This window comes from Strongyloides ratti (assembly GCF_001040885.1).
Source record: "Strongyloides ratti genome assembly S_ratti_ED321, chromosome : 1".
Lineage (NCBI taxonomy): Eukaryota > Metazoa > Nematoda > Chromadorea > Rhabditida > Strongyloididae > Strongyloides > Strongyloides ratti.
The window spans coordinates 6852226-6867580 of record NC_037307.1 but is presented as its reverse complement, the minus strand read 5'-3'; the positions used below and the strand labels follow the sequence as shown (position 1 = coordinate 6867580).

The following is a 15355-nucleotide window of genomic DNA, read 5'->3' as shown; positions in this document are numbered from 1 at the left end:
GAAGAAATGAATCTTTTCATAAATGAAAAAATTATATCAGAATTATCAGTTAAAATGTTATTAAGAATTAAAAAAATCATAAAAAAGTATTATATTCCAACTGTAATCTTATCCAATCTTTTAACGTATTGTCAACTTAGTCATTTGTTTTTGCTCTAAAAAATTATAATGTTATTTTATTAGAAAAAAAAATTCCTTACTTTTTAAATCTTGTTTCTCTCTTAATTGGTGCTTTAATTCTTTAGCATGGCGTTTCTTAGCTTTTCTTATCCAATGACTTATATGTTTCACTTCTAATCTTCGAGCTTCTTTAACTTCTGGTGTATCTAATTTGTTACGTTCTCTTAAATCATAATGATGTGCTCCAGAACTGATAATAATACTTACAACTGAACCTTTTGTTCCTGGTTTTAACATCCAACCACCACCACTCCATGGATCTAAATATCCATTGGTAAAGACAATATTTCCAACAGTTTCATAGCTATCGCCATAATTTGTCATATATGAATCAGGATTAGCTAAACTTGTTTTGTAACCTATTTTTTCAAAAGTTTTTTTACAAAACTTTTCTAGATAATTATTCAAATTAAATGGGCAATTTTTTGGGAACATATCATCAGGTAAACCATTATCACACATAGGCATAATCATTTCCGTACAAGCTTGCCATGTCCATCCCAATATATCTCCTAATCCAGAAAAGGGTCCAGAACAGGTATCCGGATTAACACATAAATTTGGTGTATTTCCAGTATAATTGTTAAATAAATTTAAAACTTTATAAATAGATGTAACAAGTGTTTTGTCATCGTACTTATCACTTCCTTGAAAATGTTTACATGCTTCTTTGACTGGTGATGCTGGTAATGGTGAAAGGAAATTAGATTCATAAGGATAATCAACCATTGCTATTGTTCCAAGTGTATCTCTAAAGTTATCAATCAACCATTCTCCATCCTCTGCCTTTGTCAGAAGAGATTTCTTCTCTAATTTAAATAATTTATTTATCCAATCTAATCCATCTTTTTTAGTTACAATATTTTTAACAGCATCAATAGATTTTGAAATGGTATCTACATTACATCCTGACAATTTAAATGTTCTTGTAACAATGTTATCATAAGTATTATCTTTATTTAATTTCCCTTGAAACCAATAAATAGGAGCAGATGAGGCGATTGCACTAAAGTATATATGTTTTAAAATGTTAATCAAGAAAATATAAATTTTACATTGCCAAAAATATAATTTTTGTCTTACTACTGTTATATAATAAAAAAAAAACACACTCTCTTGACTTACCCTTCACAAAGATGAGGATACTTTAATCTCAAAGCCGATGCTAACATACCACCATAACTACCACCAAAAGCAATAACTGGGGATTTAATTGCATTTGGTAATCTATCTTTTTTTAAAAATTTTATTAATACAGCAAAATCTCCTAATGCTTGACTTGATGATAAATAACCCAAGTTTTTGATATCTGAAAATGACTCATTACCAAATGGTAAACTTTTTCCATAAAAACGATGTTCAGCAAAAACTATTGCAGCATGATAATCTGGTGCTATATCCCACATAAATCCTGTATTTTTTGCAAAAACTTCAATAGAACCCTCATTTCCAGTATAAAAAAATATTGGTCCTCCAGGTTTGTAATACATTACATTTATTAAATATCTCAAGTTAAATGTTCTATCATCATTATAATTAAAATGATCAATTGGCATTTTTTCAAAAAATTCCTCTTTCCATTTATAATCATTTTTTTTACCTTTTAATGTTTCATTCAAATTTAAAAATGTAACTGGATCTCTTAAAAATGTTATACTATTAACAACATTATTTGTACTCCAAAATAGAAGAAGTAAAAAATAAAAAAATAAAAGTTTCATAGTCAAATATAAAAAATGACTAAAAATTCTTTTTATCTAACAACAACTATAAGCAAGATTAATAATGACAAAATCTGAAATAGTGCTATCTTAGATATACCATCTTTACACCACGCCTTAAAAAGAATGACAAAAAAAAATTATATTTTAAAGAAAAATTTATGTTTATGTTATAAACGATATAACATTTTCTTTTAAAATATAATGTTTTCAACCTAATCTTTTAGTAAATGAATAATATATATTTTAAAAAAATAATAATAATAAATTGTGCATTTTATAATAATTTTATCAATTTAAATAATTAAAATGTTAATGGTATTAAAATTATTTTTTTAAAACAAAATATTTATTTAATATAAAAAAATTTTATTATATAAATAATTATATATCATTTTTTTGAATTAAAATTAAATTTGGTTGTAAATAATTATATTGAAGAATGCCATTGTTTTGTGCTGGAGAAGATGAATTTGAGGAACATTGCCAAGAATGTGGTTCAACTGTAAGAGAAGAAATTTATTTTTTTTTATAAATAAAAAATATATTTTTAGAATATTGAAACTATTTATAATGTTGTTCATCTTTATTTAATAACAGGTTTAATGTTGTGTTGTTGTTCGGGATTTCCACTTTCAAGAATGTTTAGATTACGTATATGCCGAAATTGTGAAATGAAAAAATTATCTGACACTTTGATTGACCGACGTATGGAGATGGAAATTAAGCCACTTCATACATATGTACCTCCATTAACAATTAATCAACAGTTGGCTGTTCTAGCAAAATTAGAGGATGATGAGATAAATGAAAAGGTTCAAATACCATTAAAATAAATAAATTTAATTAATTTGTTATTTCATCAATTATTTTTATACATTTTATTTGGTTTAAATAAATATAACTTTTATTATTACATTTATCTTGATAATTAAAGTATGTATATTTCCAAAAAATATCTTATAAAGAAATTAAAAATATTTTAGTTTAATTTTATGTGTTTATTACATTCTTAAATTATGGTTAATTTTAATGAAGAAAAGACTTCTTATTCATTATGGAATTTAAATTTAAATGATTTAAAAAGACCTAAAAAAGATGTTGATAATAAAGTTAAAATGGAAATTGAAGTTCCTGAGTCAACAAAAATAAATTATACTTTTCGGGATATTCGTATGTTTAAAATTTTTTTCAAAATTTCAATGATCATTTTATAGTTATTTCTAGTGACATATTATCTGGATGTTACGCAAGTGGTTATGCCAAATTTGGTAAAACAGAAGTTATTGCCTATTTAGATACAGTTCAATTTGTTGATGATACCTCTTCAGCAGAACAAAAAATTGTAAAATTTAAACTTGATGCTGATTTTAAAAGTGAACTTATTGATATTCCTAGAATATTTTATACAGTTTTAAGAGAACCAAATAGAACTATAAAATACAAAGTAAATATAAATGTTAAAAACAATGATGGTGGATTATTAGCAGCAACTGTTCTTGCTGTAAATATTGCTTTAATGAAAGCATCTATACAATTATCAGATATTGTTGTTGCAGTAACAATTGGAATTATTAAAGATACTGAAGAGGTGGTTGTTGATCCTGATTTGAAAACATTAGAAAAATGTTGCGCCACAATACATTATGGAATATGTCCAAATTTAAATATGGTTGTATTGTTAGATCAGGTTGGATCTTCTACAAAATATAATAATAAGAAATTGAGAGATCTCGGACATCGTGGTTGTATGGTTTTAAAAGATAAAATATTTAAAGAACTTCCAAATTTATTTAAGGCTGATTCTCAATGATTTACTTGTTAAAATTTTCACTCATTTACTATTATTTTTTATCAACTTATTATTGTTTCTTACAACGAATATTATATAAAACGTTGGTATTGTATAACTCTTTTTTTTTCTTTAAAAATTTAATAATAATGGGTAAAGATAGACTTGATAATGTTGCTCCTAAAATTTATGATGTCAAGGAACGTGGATATACTAAAATTTTACAAAAGTTAGCACTTTCAGATGATGAACCAATAACAGCTGAAGAAGTATTTGAATATATAAGGTATGTAAAGTATTAATATATTTTGTATTATTTTAAAATTAGAGATATTAATGATCCAGAACATCCATATACATTAGAACAATTAAATGTTGTCCAGGAAGAATTGATTATGGTAGATAATAATGAGGATAATCCTTATGTTGATGTAAGATTTACTCCAACTATTCCTCACTGTTCAATGGCTACATTAATAGGATTATGTATTAGAATTAAATTAGAAAGATCACTTCCTCCAGGTATGAAAATAATTACAAGAATTACACAAGGATCACATAATAGTGAAGAAAGTATTAATAAACAACTTGCTGATAAGGAACGTGTAGCTGCTGCAATAGAAAATCAAAATCTTATGAATACTGTTAATCAATGTTTAAAAACAAGAGATTATTAATGATAAACATTTTTTTTTTACTGTTTTTATTTTTATTCATTGGTAATCCAATAATTGTTTTGTTTATTTAAAAAATTATATTTTTTAAGATGACATTTTTAAGTTCACTGAAATATGCTGCAATAAAAACAAAAAATAATAAAGTTAGAGATTATTTAAAGAAACAATTAAGTGATGAATTTGTAAAGAGAGCTCGAGTACATAATTATAGAGCACGAAGTGTTTTTAAATTAATAGAAATTGATGATAGATATAAATTATTTTATGAAGGAGATGTTGTTGTAGATGTAGGGTGTGCCCCTGGTTCCTGGTGTCAATATATAGTTGAAGAAGTAAAACCACATTTGAAAAATGGGTTTGTATTAGGTATTGATTTAAAAGCAATTGCTCCAATAGAAGGTGTAACATTTCTTGGGCAATCTGATATAACAAAAGAAGATACACATAATGAAATTAAAAAGTTAATTGGTGATAGAAAAGTTAATTCTATTGTATCGGATATGGCACCAAATCCATGTGGTGATAAAAGAACAGATCAAATAAGATTAATAAATATGTGTAAAGAAGTAGTGTTTTTATTTACAAAATATAAAGTGTTATCACTTGACAAGAATGGAATATTTTTATGCAAAATTTGGGAAGGTGACTCTAGAAAAGAATTAACTGAAATGCTAAATAAATATTTTAATAATGTAATTACGGTAAAACCAAAAGCTTCTAGAGATGATAGTGCTGAATTATACTTATTAGGAAGAGGTTTCAAAAATAATTTGTAATAAAATTTTATTGTATATATTTTTTTAACTGATTTGACTAATAATTTATATTACTACTTTTTTTTATAAATAAAAAAAATTTAAAGTAATATTATTATTTCTACCAAACTATTAATTTTGTTATCAGTCTTTTTTTTCAATTGAATTAAATAAAATTTACAAAATATATAATATATTTTTTATATTGTACATAAAATTAATACTATTATTATAAAAATTATTTTAAAAGATAATAATTAAATATGATACAAATATATTAAGATAAATTCAAATAATCTTGGAGATGATTTAAAATTCTTTGTTGATCTTCAAATGTTAAACGTGATATTTCATTCATTATTTTATCAATACTTCTTGTTCTAATAAAAGATATTATATAAACGTGCGTAAATGTTCCAATAAGTAACTGACAGTCAAATCTATCCATTAATCCACCATGTCCAGGAATTATATCCCCAAAATCTTTAATTTTAAAAGCTCTTTTGAATCCACTAGCAAAAAAACCACCAAATGGTCCAATAATAGAAGCAAATAAACTAATTACTAATGCATGTAAAGTAAAAGGAAAATATACAATTGTAGTTTTCATATTAAAAAAATTTAAAATTATATTATATGGATATAAAATTTCAAATTCTTTTGGTGTAAATTCATCAGGAATATCACAATCATGTGATTTTTTAAGATATTCTTCTAATGGACAAATCATATAATGACTTTTCATTAAATATGATGATAAAATTAAACCAAATATAACTGTACTAATACCACCTCCAATAAATCCTTCCCATGTTTTTTTTGGTGATAATGCAATAAGAGGTGTCTTTCCAAAAAAGAATCCAAAGAAATAGGACATAACATCACAACAAATAATCATTGATACAGGTATCAAAAACCAAATGATACCTTGAAGTATATTTTCAATAATAAAGTATGACTGAACAACAATTAACATTAATGCAACATGTGTCCATGCAAATAAAGAAAATTGTCTTAGATAATATCCTTTTTTTAATGATAACACAAACCAAATAAATCCAATACAATAAAAACAAAAACTAACAAATCTATGATAACCAACCAAAAAAATTGGTAATTTCTTTAAAAAAAAATTATATAAATATATTTTTTTTTGTCAACTTACATCTGTTTGAATAATAATTTTAAATAATTCAATTAAATATTCACCAAAGAAAAAATAATTACTTGATAATAAAAAATACCATGATAATGTCCTAAACCATGGTAAATCATATAATCTATAAACAATAAGACCAATTTTAATTAATTCATGAAAACATTTAAATTGAATTATTATAACTAATAAGACAAGATATAATGGTCCTTTATTGATAATTATTGAGAATAAGCTTATCATAATTACTGTAAATATTAGCCTGACAACATAATTTCGCCATCGTTCCGGAACACCCAACAAAACTTGATCAATTTGAAATCCTATTTTATCTGAACTTTGAGGTAACCTTTTTTTCAAATCATAAAATGTTTTTTCATTTTCTGTAGTATAACCAATATCACTATCTGAATCAACCTGAGGTTTTTTCCTTCGTATTGATGTCTTTTCTCCAATATCTTTATCATTAGTCATTTCTAAAAGTTAGTTAAACAATAATTAAAATAAAAAAACATAAATAAATAATAAAAATCTATAAATAAAATAGATGATTTAAAATTTTTTAATTATTATTATTCTAATAAATTACATAAAAAAATTTGGTAATCTTTTTAAAAAGTAATTAATAAATATTATTAACTAAAAACTTTTTACACTTATTATTTTAATTTTTATAAATAAAATTTTTAAATAAAAACACACTACTATTTAAATGTAAGATAAAAAAATTAACGAAAAAAAAAATGAATATATTATAAATAAGATATATTCATTATGAAAAAAAAATATATATATACTATTAAAATTGTAAATTTGAAAGAAAAATATATGGCCAATTAGATATGAAAATAAACATCAGTAGGTAAAGTGATGAAATGAAACCAATCTTTTTTGTTCATTTAACCAACTGTTCAAAAACCATAATGTATTTCAAAAATTTCGATGTTACGCCGCGGCGTTTTTAGTAATATTTTAGTTGTTTCTAAAAAAAAATTTCTTTGTTTATAACAATTGTCTTTATAAAAATTTTTTTTTTAAATTTTGTATTAAAAATGGTATTATAAATGATTATTCCAATGGTATGTAGTTTTAAAAAAAAATGTTAAAATTGTATGAATATATGAAAAATGTTTTCTCATAACAATTTACTTTATATTTTTTTTTTAATATTTGCAAAGATATTTTTTTTTCTATATACTTTTATCAGTTCACATTATTTCTAAATAATAATGATACTTTTAAATTACAACCAATATCAAATCATTTTTTTTTTATTATAACTGTATGAGTAATAGAATTATACAAATTTATTGATAGTCAAAAAAAAAAAAATAAAGAAAAGGTATTAACAAATAGTTTCTGTTTTGTTGTTGTCATCTATCTTAATTTGTTAGAATTTTTCAAAAGTTAAGATAAAACAAAAATTATAACTTAAGTAATAATAGAAAAAAAAATGTTGGTATATCAAATAAATATGAAAATGAAAGAAATAAATAATTAAAAAAAATTTTTTTTATTAAAATTGACATTAAAGTTGGAAGTTTTTAATGTTTCATTGAATTTTCTGGACTGTTATAATATTTTTATTCCATATATATATATATATGACATTTTTTGACAAATACAATTAATATAAAATTTGATTTATTTAATTTAAATATATGTATTTATATATATCTTATGGCTATGTGATTATTTAGAAGATTAATGTTATGAAAATTTTTGTACATATAAAAGTCTATTTTACATTTATTTATAATGATAAAGTGTTATTTAAATAAATGCTCTTTTAAATTAATTCAATAAAAATACAATTTTTAAAGTAAATATTTTAAAAAACAATGTCATTTTTACATTCTTTTTTAAATAATTTATAGTGCAATATATTCGATACTTAATTTTTTATTTAATGTTTTAATAAATTTTTGTTAATAAATTTAAAATTTAAAAATATTTATATCTATTGTAAATATATTCAAATTTTTTTTTTTTGATAAATATAATTAAATTTGTTAAAAATATATTTTTTTTTTTTTGTAAAAAAACTAATAATTATTTTAAATATAAAGTTTTAATTCCAGTTTATTTGTATATTAACAACAGCTACAATACTTTACATAATCTTTGTTTTAGATTACAAATATTTTAAATGTATCAGTTAAGTGTGATGTAGTAAAAATTTACAACAATTAAAATCATCTTTGTAGTAACAAACAATAAAAAATTGTTTTTTTTTTAATTTTAAACTACAGTACTTATTTTTCAAACTTAATATTCTTTAATACTTTAACAATTTCTAATTTTTTTTATTCATGAATTATGACAATTTCATTTAAAGAAAACGCATAATCTTCAAATTTAACATGTAGTTTACAAATACATTACATTATTTAAAAAGTATATTATTAACCAAAAACTTTATTTTGTTCCTTTTGAATTAACATTAAAATTATAATTTTACTCAAAATTTTTAAGAAATGCTAAAAATAGTCTAAATAAATCTAATTTTATGAACTAAAATTATTCCATTGTAATTCTAAAATCTTTTTAAATATTATGACAATTTAATATATATTCCTTTGTGATATTAAAACACTTCTAAAAAATAACCAAGAAAGTTAAAAAAAAAAAGAGAATAGAAGAAAAATAGAAATGATATAAGATAAATGTAGGTGTAATTTTTGATTTAAAACTAATATATTATTAATGTTTTCTTTATAATTTTTTATGTAAACGATTTTTTTTATTATATTTAAACCAAGTAACAAAAATAATATTTTATATGTATTTATTTCTAATATAAAAATGAATTAAAAAAAAGTACAAATGAAATAATTTTAAAAGAATAAACAATCAAACATTTGAAAAAAAAATTTTTTTTTTTTAATAAAAACATTAAATTACCATCATAACTTTTTTTTTTAATAATATTTGTAAGTACTTGTAGCAAATTTTTAATACAACTTTTTTATGTAGAAATATTAATATAAGATAAAAAATAAGAATCAACAATAATAAATTTTTATTAAATATGTTATTGGTTAATAGTTAGAAGTTAATATTAAATTTTATATGTTACAAGAAAATAGTTTAATTATTAACAATATGCTACATATCTATAATTAATAAAGTACTATTTTTACAAGTTTTTTTTTTAATAATCTTACATACAAATCATCAAAATAAAAAATTTTAATAAAGTCATTTCTCTTAACAAATATTATAAATACTTGAGAATGTTGTTTATTTTCAAAATCTTAGTTTACTTAAAGCTATTTAATATTAAATAACTTCTTTTTTTAAGGTTATATGTAAAATTTTAATAATATATATTATATTTTTGTTAAAACCATTTTTAGATTAATTATATAACTAATTTTAAATGTTTTTAATTTTAATATGTACTAAAAATAAGTTATCAACGAATTTTTTTTTATCACTAATAAAGTTATAAAGTACAATGTATGCCATACTTAGTAGAATACTATAAAAATATACATATTTTATTCATAAAAATGATTATAATGATGATATATTTTAAAGTATTATTTCATAACAAATTTTTTTTGTTGCATTGTTTTAAAAATATTAGTGAATGATAATCACTAAAAAGTCTATTCGCTATAAATTAATACATTTATTCAGTGTAAAAGCACTTAATTAAAAAAAAAAATTTAATATATTTTATGTGTTTTTGTTATTATAAAAAAGTATAACTTTAATTATTTTTGTAAATGTTTACCTAATTTTTTTTTCTTCGAAACTTTTGCCTGTTTTTTTTTTAAATTGTTTAAAATAATAATTGTGTGTGTGATTATATATACAGTATTTTCAAAGTTTCTTAAAAATTTTTCAATTTTAAAAAATTGAACGTTTATAGGAATATTATATTTTTCAATAAAAAATGTTAAAGAAACTCAACTACTATAATATTAAACAATAATTCTAATTAAAAGAAATCTTTTTTTTAAAAATCTAATAAATAAGTTTTCATAATATTACTTAATATTTTGAATTTTATTCTTTTTTATGTTATTAAAACATTTATTTTATTTGAATATATTTTATTTTTTTTTTTTTGTAAAAATATAATATTATGTAATAAAATTTTTAATCATTTTACTTCTTGTAATAATTCAAAATTTATAGAAAAAAATAATTAACTTGTAGATATTTTTCCTCAATTTACAATTATTTATTACAACTGAAGAAAAAATATAAATTCTTAAAATGTTTTTGTTTTACTTTTTAGCAATAACCTATTTTTAAAATTTATTTATATTTTTATTCTTATTTATAACCGTGCTGTTCTTGAAATATAAATTAAAAATTGTTTATATATTTTTTTAATTTTATTAACTTCCATATTATTTATATATATATTTTTTTTCTATATAAAAACATATATTTTTGTCATTTTAGAATTTTACGAAATGAAGCTCATCAATTCGACCAAAAAAAATTTTGAAAATAACTTTCCAACATTGCTAGGTGGAATAAATTTGAACTCTTTATCTGAATTTGAAACATTGTCAGGATTGGAAGCTGTTTTAATGACAACAGCAATTATTTTAGTTGTAATTATTGTAATTTTTCTTCTTTTCTTTTGGCTAGAAAAAAGAGTTACATCCAAAAGCTATAACTTGATTCAAATTTAATAATTATTTTTATTATAAAAATTAATAAAAAAAATAATTAGCTAAAGTATATTTTCACATTTAATTATAAATATTTACTTTTTTTTAAAAAACTTTCCATTTTGTTTATTTATATATACAATAAATAATTTTCTCTGATATATTTTAATTTTTAATTTCATTGAAAATGTATTATTGCCAATTGAGAATCAAGAAAAATAAAATTTTTTTGTTGTTAATTCATTTATATTATAATACCATGGTTATTGTTATATATTTATAACAATTCTAAATACCATTATCAAAAATTTATTAAATTAAAGTACATTTAGTTTATAATTTTTTAAATGAAAATATCCTTTTCTTGTTGTTTATAAATAAAACTCATTTAAATTCCGGTTTAAATAAAAATTTGTTTCGGTTAATAAAATTATGTATATCAATTAAATTATAAATAACTTATACTTTACTAGAAATTTATTTTTTTTTAAAATAATAAGTATAATGTAACTTCAAATATTCTAAAAAAAAATAAATTTATGATATAAAAAAGTTTCCTACTGAATTTAAGCTAAAATAATAATATTATCGTAGTTTTAAAAATATTGTTTATTTATTATTAAAAAATTTATTGTATATTCGTCATTTTATTTAGTAAAATATCTTCAATTTATTAAAATAAGAAACTAAAATGATAAAAAATATATATAAAAAAGAAAAGCGCCAAAGGCAAGCCGCCATAGCTCAGTCGGTTAGAGCGTGGGTCTAATAAGCCCAAGGTCGCAGGTTCGACCCCTGCTGGCGGCATAGTTTTTTATATTTGAATAATTTAAAATTTGTAATAATATTTCTTTTATTCAAATTATGAAACATAAATTTCATTAAAGATAAAAATTGTTTTTAAATTATTTTTTTTCTTATTTATTGAACAATGGCTTATAACTATTCTATTCACTATGCTGCTGCCGATGCTTTTTTTCTTATTCTAGATAGAAATAGAAGTGGTACTATTTCAATGGATGAATTTCAAAGAGGTATGTCAAATGGGACTACAGAAAGATTCGATATGGATACAGTTTCATTACTTTTTGCTATGATTGATAGAGAAGGACATAAAAAACTTAATATGAGTCAATTTCGTGTTGTCTTTTCTTTTGTAGAAGCATGGAAAAGAGCTTTTCATGCTGTTGATCGTGATAGAAGTGGAGCTATTGAAGTAAGAGAATTCAAAGAACTTTTATACCATATGGGATATAAAATATCTGATGCCTCAATTATGCTTTTTGTCAATAAATTTGCAAGAAAGAGGCCCATGACTTTGTTCTTCGATGACTTTATCAGATCTGTTATCTCACTACAACTTTTAACTGATGCTTTCAAAGTTAAGGATATTGGCAAACAAGGATTCATACAACTTAGTTATGAAGAATTTTTATTGATCTTAGGACAAAGTGGTATATGCAGATAATTTATAAATATATTATTAATATTTTAACAGTAATAAATGTATTTTTAATATTTATTAAAATGACTATAGTCAGCTTTAATGCAAATTTATTTGATTATTTTCATGTGAATCAAGATTACCTAAAACAGATTTGAATATTTCGTTCATTTTTAAATCATCTATTTTATCCTTTGTTGTCATATCCCATATTTCTTTTATTTCTTTAGTTTCAGGAAACATTTTATATTGTAATTTGTCTTCAATCATTTTCTTAATTTTATTTATTGAACGAAATGAAACTTTATGATGAGATACATAATCTCTTATCTCTTCTAAGCTAATTTTAGGCATAAAAGATTTTTCATGACCCATTTCTTTTATTATATGATGAAGTGTTGAAATATGTAATTTTTCTCCACCATTCTTTTTTAATAGCATATCAGTAAAACGCATATTACGTTTTTTTTGTGCTTTAGGAGTTAATCTTTGAAATGATTTTTTTGTGATTATGTGAGTATTTTCTGTAACTGAAGAATTGATGTCAAAATTTTCAATATTATTATTTGTCTCAACATTATTATTCATAGTAATATTTTCATACAATATAAAGGAATCGTCAGAAGATTCATCTATAACAGGTAAATTTGTAATTGTTCCATTAATAGTTTTCATCTTTTCAAATTCATAAGATAAGAAAGTACAATCAGATAATGTACTTTTTTTAAAGTTGTAAGAACACCGCGGACACGTTATTTCTTTATTTATTAAATCTGAAAATTCATCTATTTCAAAAGTTCGTAAATATTCTACTTCTTTTCTTAAAAGTTTATTTTCAGCTTCAAGTAACTCTGTATTAGATAACATTGGAATATTTGAAGATTTAAATCTAACAAAATAAGTATTTTCCTTAATAAAAAAAATTACCAAACTTACCTCAATTCATCAATCTTTTTCTTGTAATCTATTATATCCTCTTCCATTACATTTAAAAGTTCAATACACTCATTTTTTTCACTATAAAGTTTCATAAACATGTTTTGAATTTCATAATAATTATGTTCATTAACTAATTTTTTCAATCTTTTTAACATTCTCATTTCATCAATTGTAACTACACGATAATTTTCTTGTTTTTTATTAAAAGGAAATGTATAATTTTTCATATATCTAACCATTGATACAGTAACAAATTTTTTTTTAAAATACAAAATTGTTTATATGAAATAAACTAATCGGTTATTTAAATATGTTATTTAATAATTTAAAAAAAAATAGTATATTCTAGGTAAAAAAAAGTTTTTTTTTATTTCAAAAAGCAGTTTTAAAATTGAACATAGAAAAAAAAAATCTGTTCAAGAATAATTAAAAGCCTGGTACAGTAGGTCTAAAATCATCGGAGTATATGGAATGCCATTTTATCGCTACGAGATAACGATAACTACGAATATTTTTTTGTTAATAAAAATATTAAAAGAAACTATTGTTAATATATAATTAATAATAAAAAAAAAATTGTATATTATTTATACTTAATACTAAAAGTTTATTTTTATAATGTATTTTCTTCTTTGATATCATCTCCATCTTTAGATATTGTAGTACATTGTTCTGGTGTGTTTTTTGAACTTCTTAAATTATCTATTTTGTCATCATCAATTGAATTTTCTAGAGTACTATTGTTATTTAGAAGATTTTCATATGTATCGGCACGTACACTAGCTATTTGTTGCCTTGTTGGAAAAACTTTCCATCCAGCCTTACCATCAATTAAAGCTTTTAAAGCAAATAAACCTCTGTTTGAAAATTTATGATGCATTATAATTGGAGATAATTCTTCAATTGATATTGAAAATTTTAATTGTCCTTCATATCCTGTTTCATTTATAATGTAATCAATTGTTTCAGGATCAATTTTGTTTCCAGCATTTGCTTTATACATTGCTTTTAACATTTTTATATTTCTATTTTTCCTTTGTCTATCAGATATAAGCATGTGATAGGGTTTTGTAGATTTTTGGGAACGTTTTATTTTTTTTAACCACTCTTCTGTTACACGTTTCCCATCATTTATATCCTCATCAACTGAAGATTTTTTCACCGTCGTAGTTTGACCATTCTCAACAACAGGTATATAACAAATGTTACCCATTGATGTATTGATTCCTTTGTTAAATGTTTTTGACATCCTTTCGAATCTTTCAATATTAAATTTTTCATTTTCATCAAAACAATATCTAAATGTATTATGACAATGGAAACATTTAATAGACTTTTCTAGTAAAGGTTCTAATCTTTTTATATTTGCATCATGTAACTGTTTTACTTCTAATCTTAGTCTTTTATTTTCAACTTCTAAAAGATATTTTTCCATTGTTAAAGTATTTATTTTTTCAAATATCTCTGGAAATTCAGATCTAAATTTAGGCATACTAAAAATATATATTCAAATTTATTTCTATCAATTTGAAAACATACCATCTGGATTCCTTAAGATGATCAACAGAATCTAAAACATCTAATTTCTTAGATAACTGATTATTTTCTTCTATCAACTCCAAAAATATTTTTTTCATATTTTTATAATCATTTTTCTCAAATAGTATTTTAAATTTATTTATTAATTCATATTTTTCATCATTTGAATCATGTGATTTATATGACTCCAATAAATAATTATTAAATTCTTTAATTAATAAAGTTTTTTTTGTTGTTCGTGGAAGACAACGATTTCCTGACATCTATAAATGAATAAATAAATATAGAAATTTATATGTCAATAAAATGATATCTTGGCAAAATATTTTTTATCTTTAGAAAAAAAAACAATCCACATGTTTGTAACCATAAAAATTCAAGAAACTTTTTATTTTTATGTTTATTTTATTTGGAAAAATGCCACTTTTAAAAAGTAAAATAGTCCATTCAAAGTTAGAAAATACAAAAAAAATATCTTTATTAATGAGATAAATATGATGGATTTTTTAATAATT

The 15355-nt window shown here is 21.4% G+C and overlaps 9 protein-coding genes across 9 annotated transcripts; 5 read left to right on the top strand and 4 right to left on the bottom strand.

Moving 5' to 3' along the window:
• Positions 1 to 120: 120 nt before the first annotated feature.
• SRAE_1000217000 (Lysosomal Pro-X carboxypeptidase) lies at positions 121 to 1901 on the bottom strand (the record flags this gene model as incomplete). Its single annotated transcript, XM_024649215.1, has 3 exons — positions 121 to 155; positions 201 to 1186; positions 1306 to 1901. The coding sequence occupies 3 exons, from the start codon at positions 1899 to 1901 to the stop codon at positions 121 to 123; spliced, it is 1617 nt and encodes a 538-aa protein (XP_024503115.1).
• Positions 1902 to 2343: 442 nt separating this feature from the next.
• Positions 2344 to 2737, top strand: SRAE_1000216900 (Hypothetical protein; the record flags this gene model as incomplete). Its single annotated transcript, XM_024649214.1, has 2 exons — positions 2344 to 2406; positions 2456 to 2737. 2 exons carry the CDS (start codon positions 2344 to 2346, stop codon positions 2735 to 2737), a joined length of 345 nt encoding a protein of 114 aa, XP_024503114.1.
• Positions 2738 to 2920: 183 nt separating this feature from the next.
• On the top strand, positions 2921 to 3714 carry SRAE_1000216800 (Exoribonuclease, phosphorolytic domain 1 and Exoribonuclease, phosphorolytic domain 2 and Ribosomal protein S5 domain 2-type fold and PNPase/RNase PH domain-containing protein; the record flags this gene model as incomplete). The annotated part of the gene is made up of 2 exons (XM_024649213.1): positions 2921 to 3074; positions 3119 to 3714. 2 exons carry the CDS (start codon positions 2921 to 2923, stop codon positions 3712 to 3714), a joined length of 750 nt encoding a protein of 249 aa, XP_024503113.1.
• A 128-nt stretch (positions 3715 to 3842) lies between these two features.
• SRAE_1000216700 (Mitotic spindle-associated MMXD complex subunit MIP18) lies at positions 3843 to 4370 on the top strand (the record flags this gene model as incomplete). Its single annotated transcript, XM_024649212.1, has 2 exons — positions 3843 to 3979; positions 4022 to 4370. The coding sequence occupies 2 exons, from the start codon at positions 3843 to 3845 to the stop codon at positions 4368 to 4370; spliced, it is 486 nt and encodes a 161-aa protein (XP_024503112.1).
• Positions 4371 to 4459: 89 nt separating this feature from the next.
• Positions 4460 to 5146, top strand: SRAE_1000216600 (Putative ribosomal RNA methyltransferase 2; the record flags this gene model as incomplete). The annotated part of the gene is made up of 1 exon (XM_024649211.1): positions 4460 to 5146. The coding sequence occupies one exon, from the start codon at positions 4460 to 4462 to the stop codon at positions 5144 to 5146; it is 687 nt and encodes a 228-aa protein (XP_024503111.1).
• A 256-nt stretch (positions 5147 to 5402) lies between these two features.
• SRAE_1000216500 (Phosphatidate cytidylyltransferase) lies at positions 5403 to 6755 on the bottom strand (the record flags this gene model as incomplete). Its single annotated transcript, XM_024649210.1, has 2 exons — positions 5403 to 6245; positions 6291 to 6755. The coding sequence occupies 2 exons, from the start codon at positions 6753 to 6755 to the stop codon at positions 5403 to 5405; spliced, it is 1308 nt and encodes a 435-aa protein (XP_024503110.1).
• A 5094-nt stretch (positions 6756 to 11849) lies between these two features.
• SRAE_1000216400 (Programmed cell death protein 6) lies at positions 11850 to 12386 on the top strand (the record flags this gene model as incomplete). The annotated part of the gene is made up of 1 exon (XM_024649209.1): positions 11850 to 12386. The coding sequence occupies one exon, from the start codon at positions 11850 to 11852 to the stop codon at positions 12384 to 12386; it is 537 nt and encodes a 178-aa protein (XP_024503109.1).
• A 75-nt stretch (positions 12387 to 12461) lies between these two features.
• Positions 12462 to 13540, bottom strand: SRAE_1000216300 (Hypothetical protein; the record flags this gene model as incomplete). Its single annotated transcript, XM_024649208.1, has 2 exons — positions 12462 to 13251; positions 13299 to 13540. 2 exons carry the CDS (start codon positions 13538 to 13540, stop codon positions 12462 to 12464), a joined length of 1032 nt encoding a protein of 343 aa, XP_024503108.1.
• Positions 13541 to 13914: 374 nt separating this feature from the next.
• Positions 13915 to 15103, bottom strand: SRAE_1000216200 (Hypothetical protein; the record flags this gene model as incomplete). Its single annotated transcript, XM_024649206.1, has 2 exons — positions 13915 to 14794; positions 14841 to 15103. The coding sequence occupies 2 exons, from the start codon at positions 15101 to 15103 to the stop codon at positions 13915 to 13917; spliced, it is 1143 nt and encodes a 380-aa protein (XP_024503107.1).
• Positions 15104 to 15355: the final 252 nt, after the last annotated feature.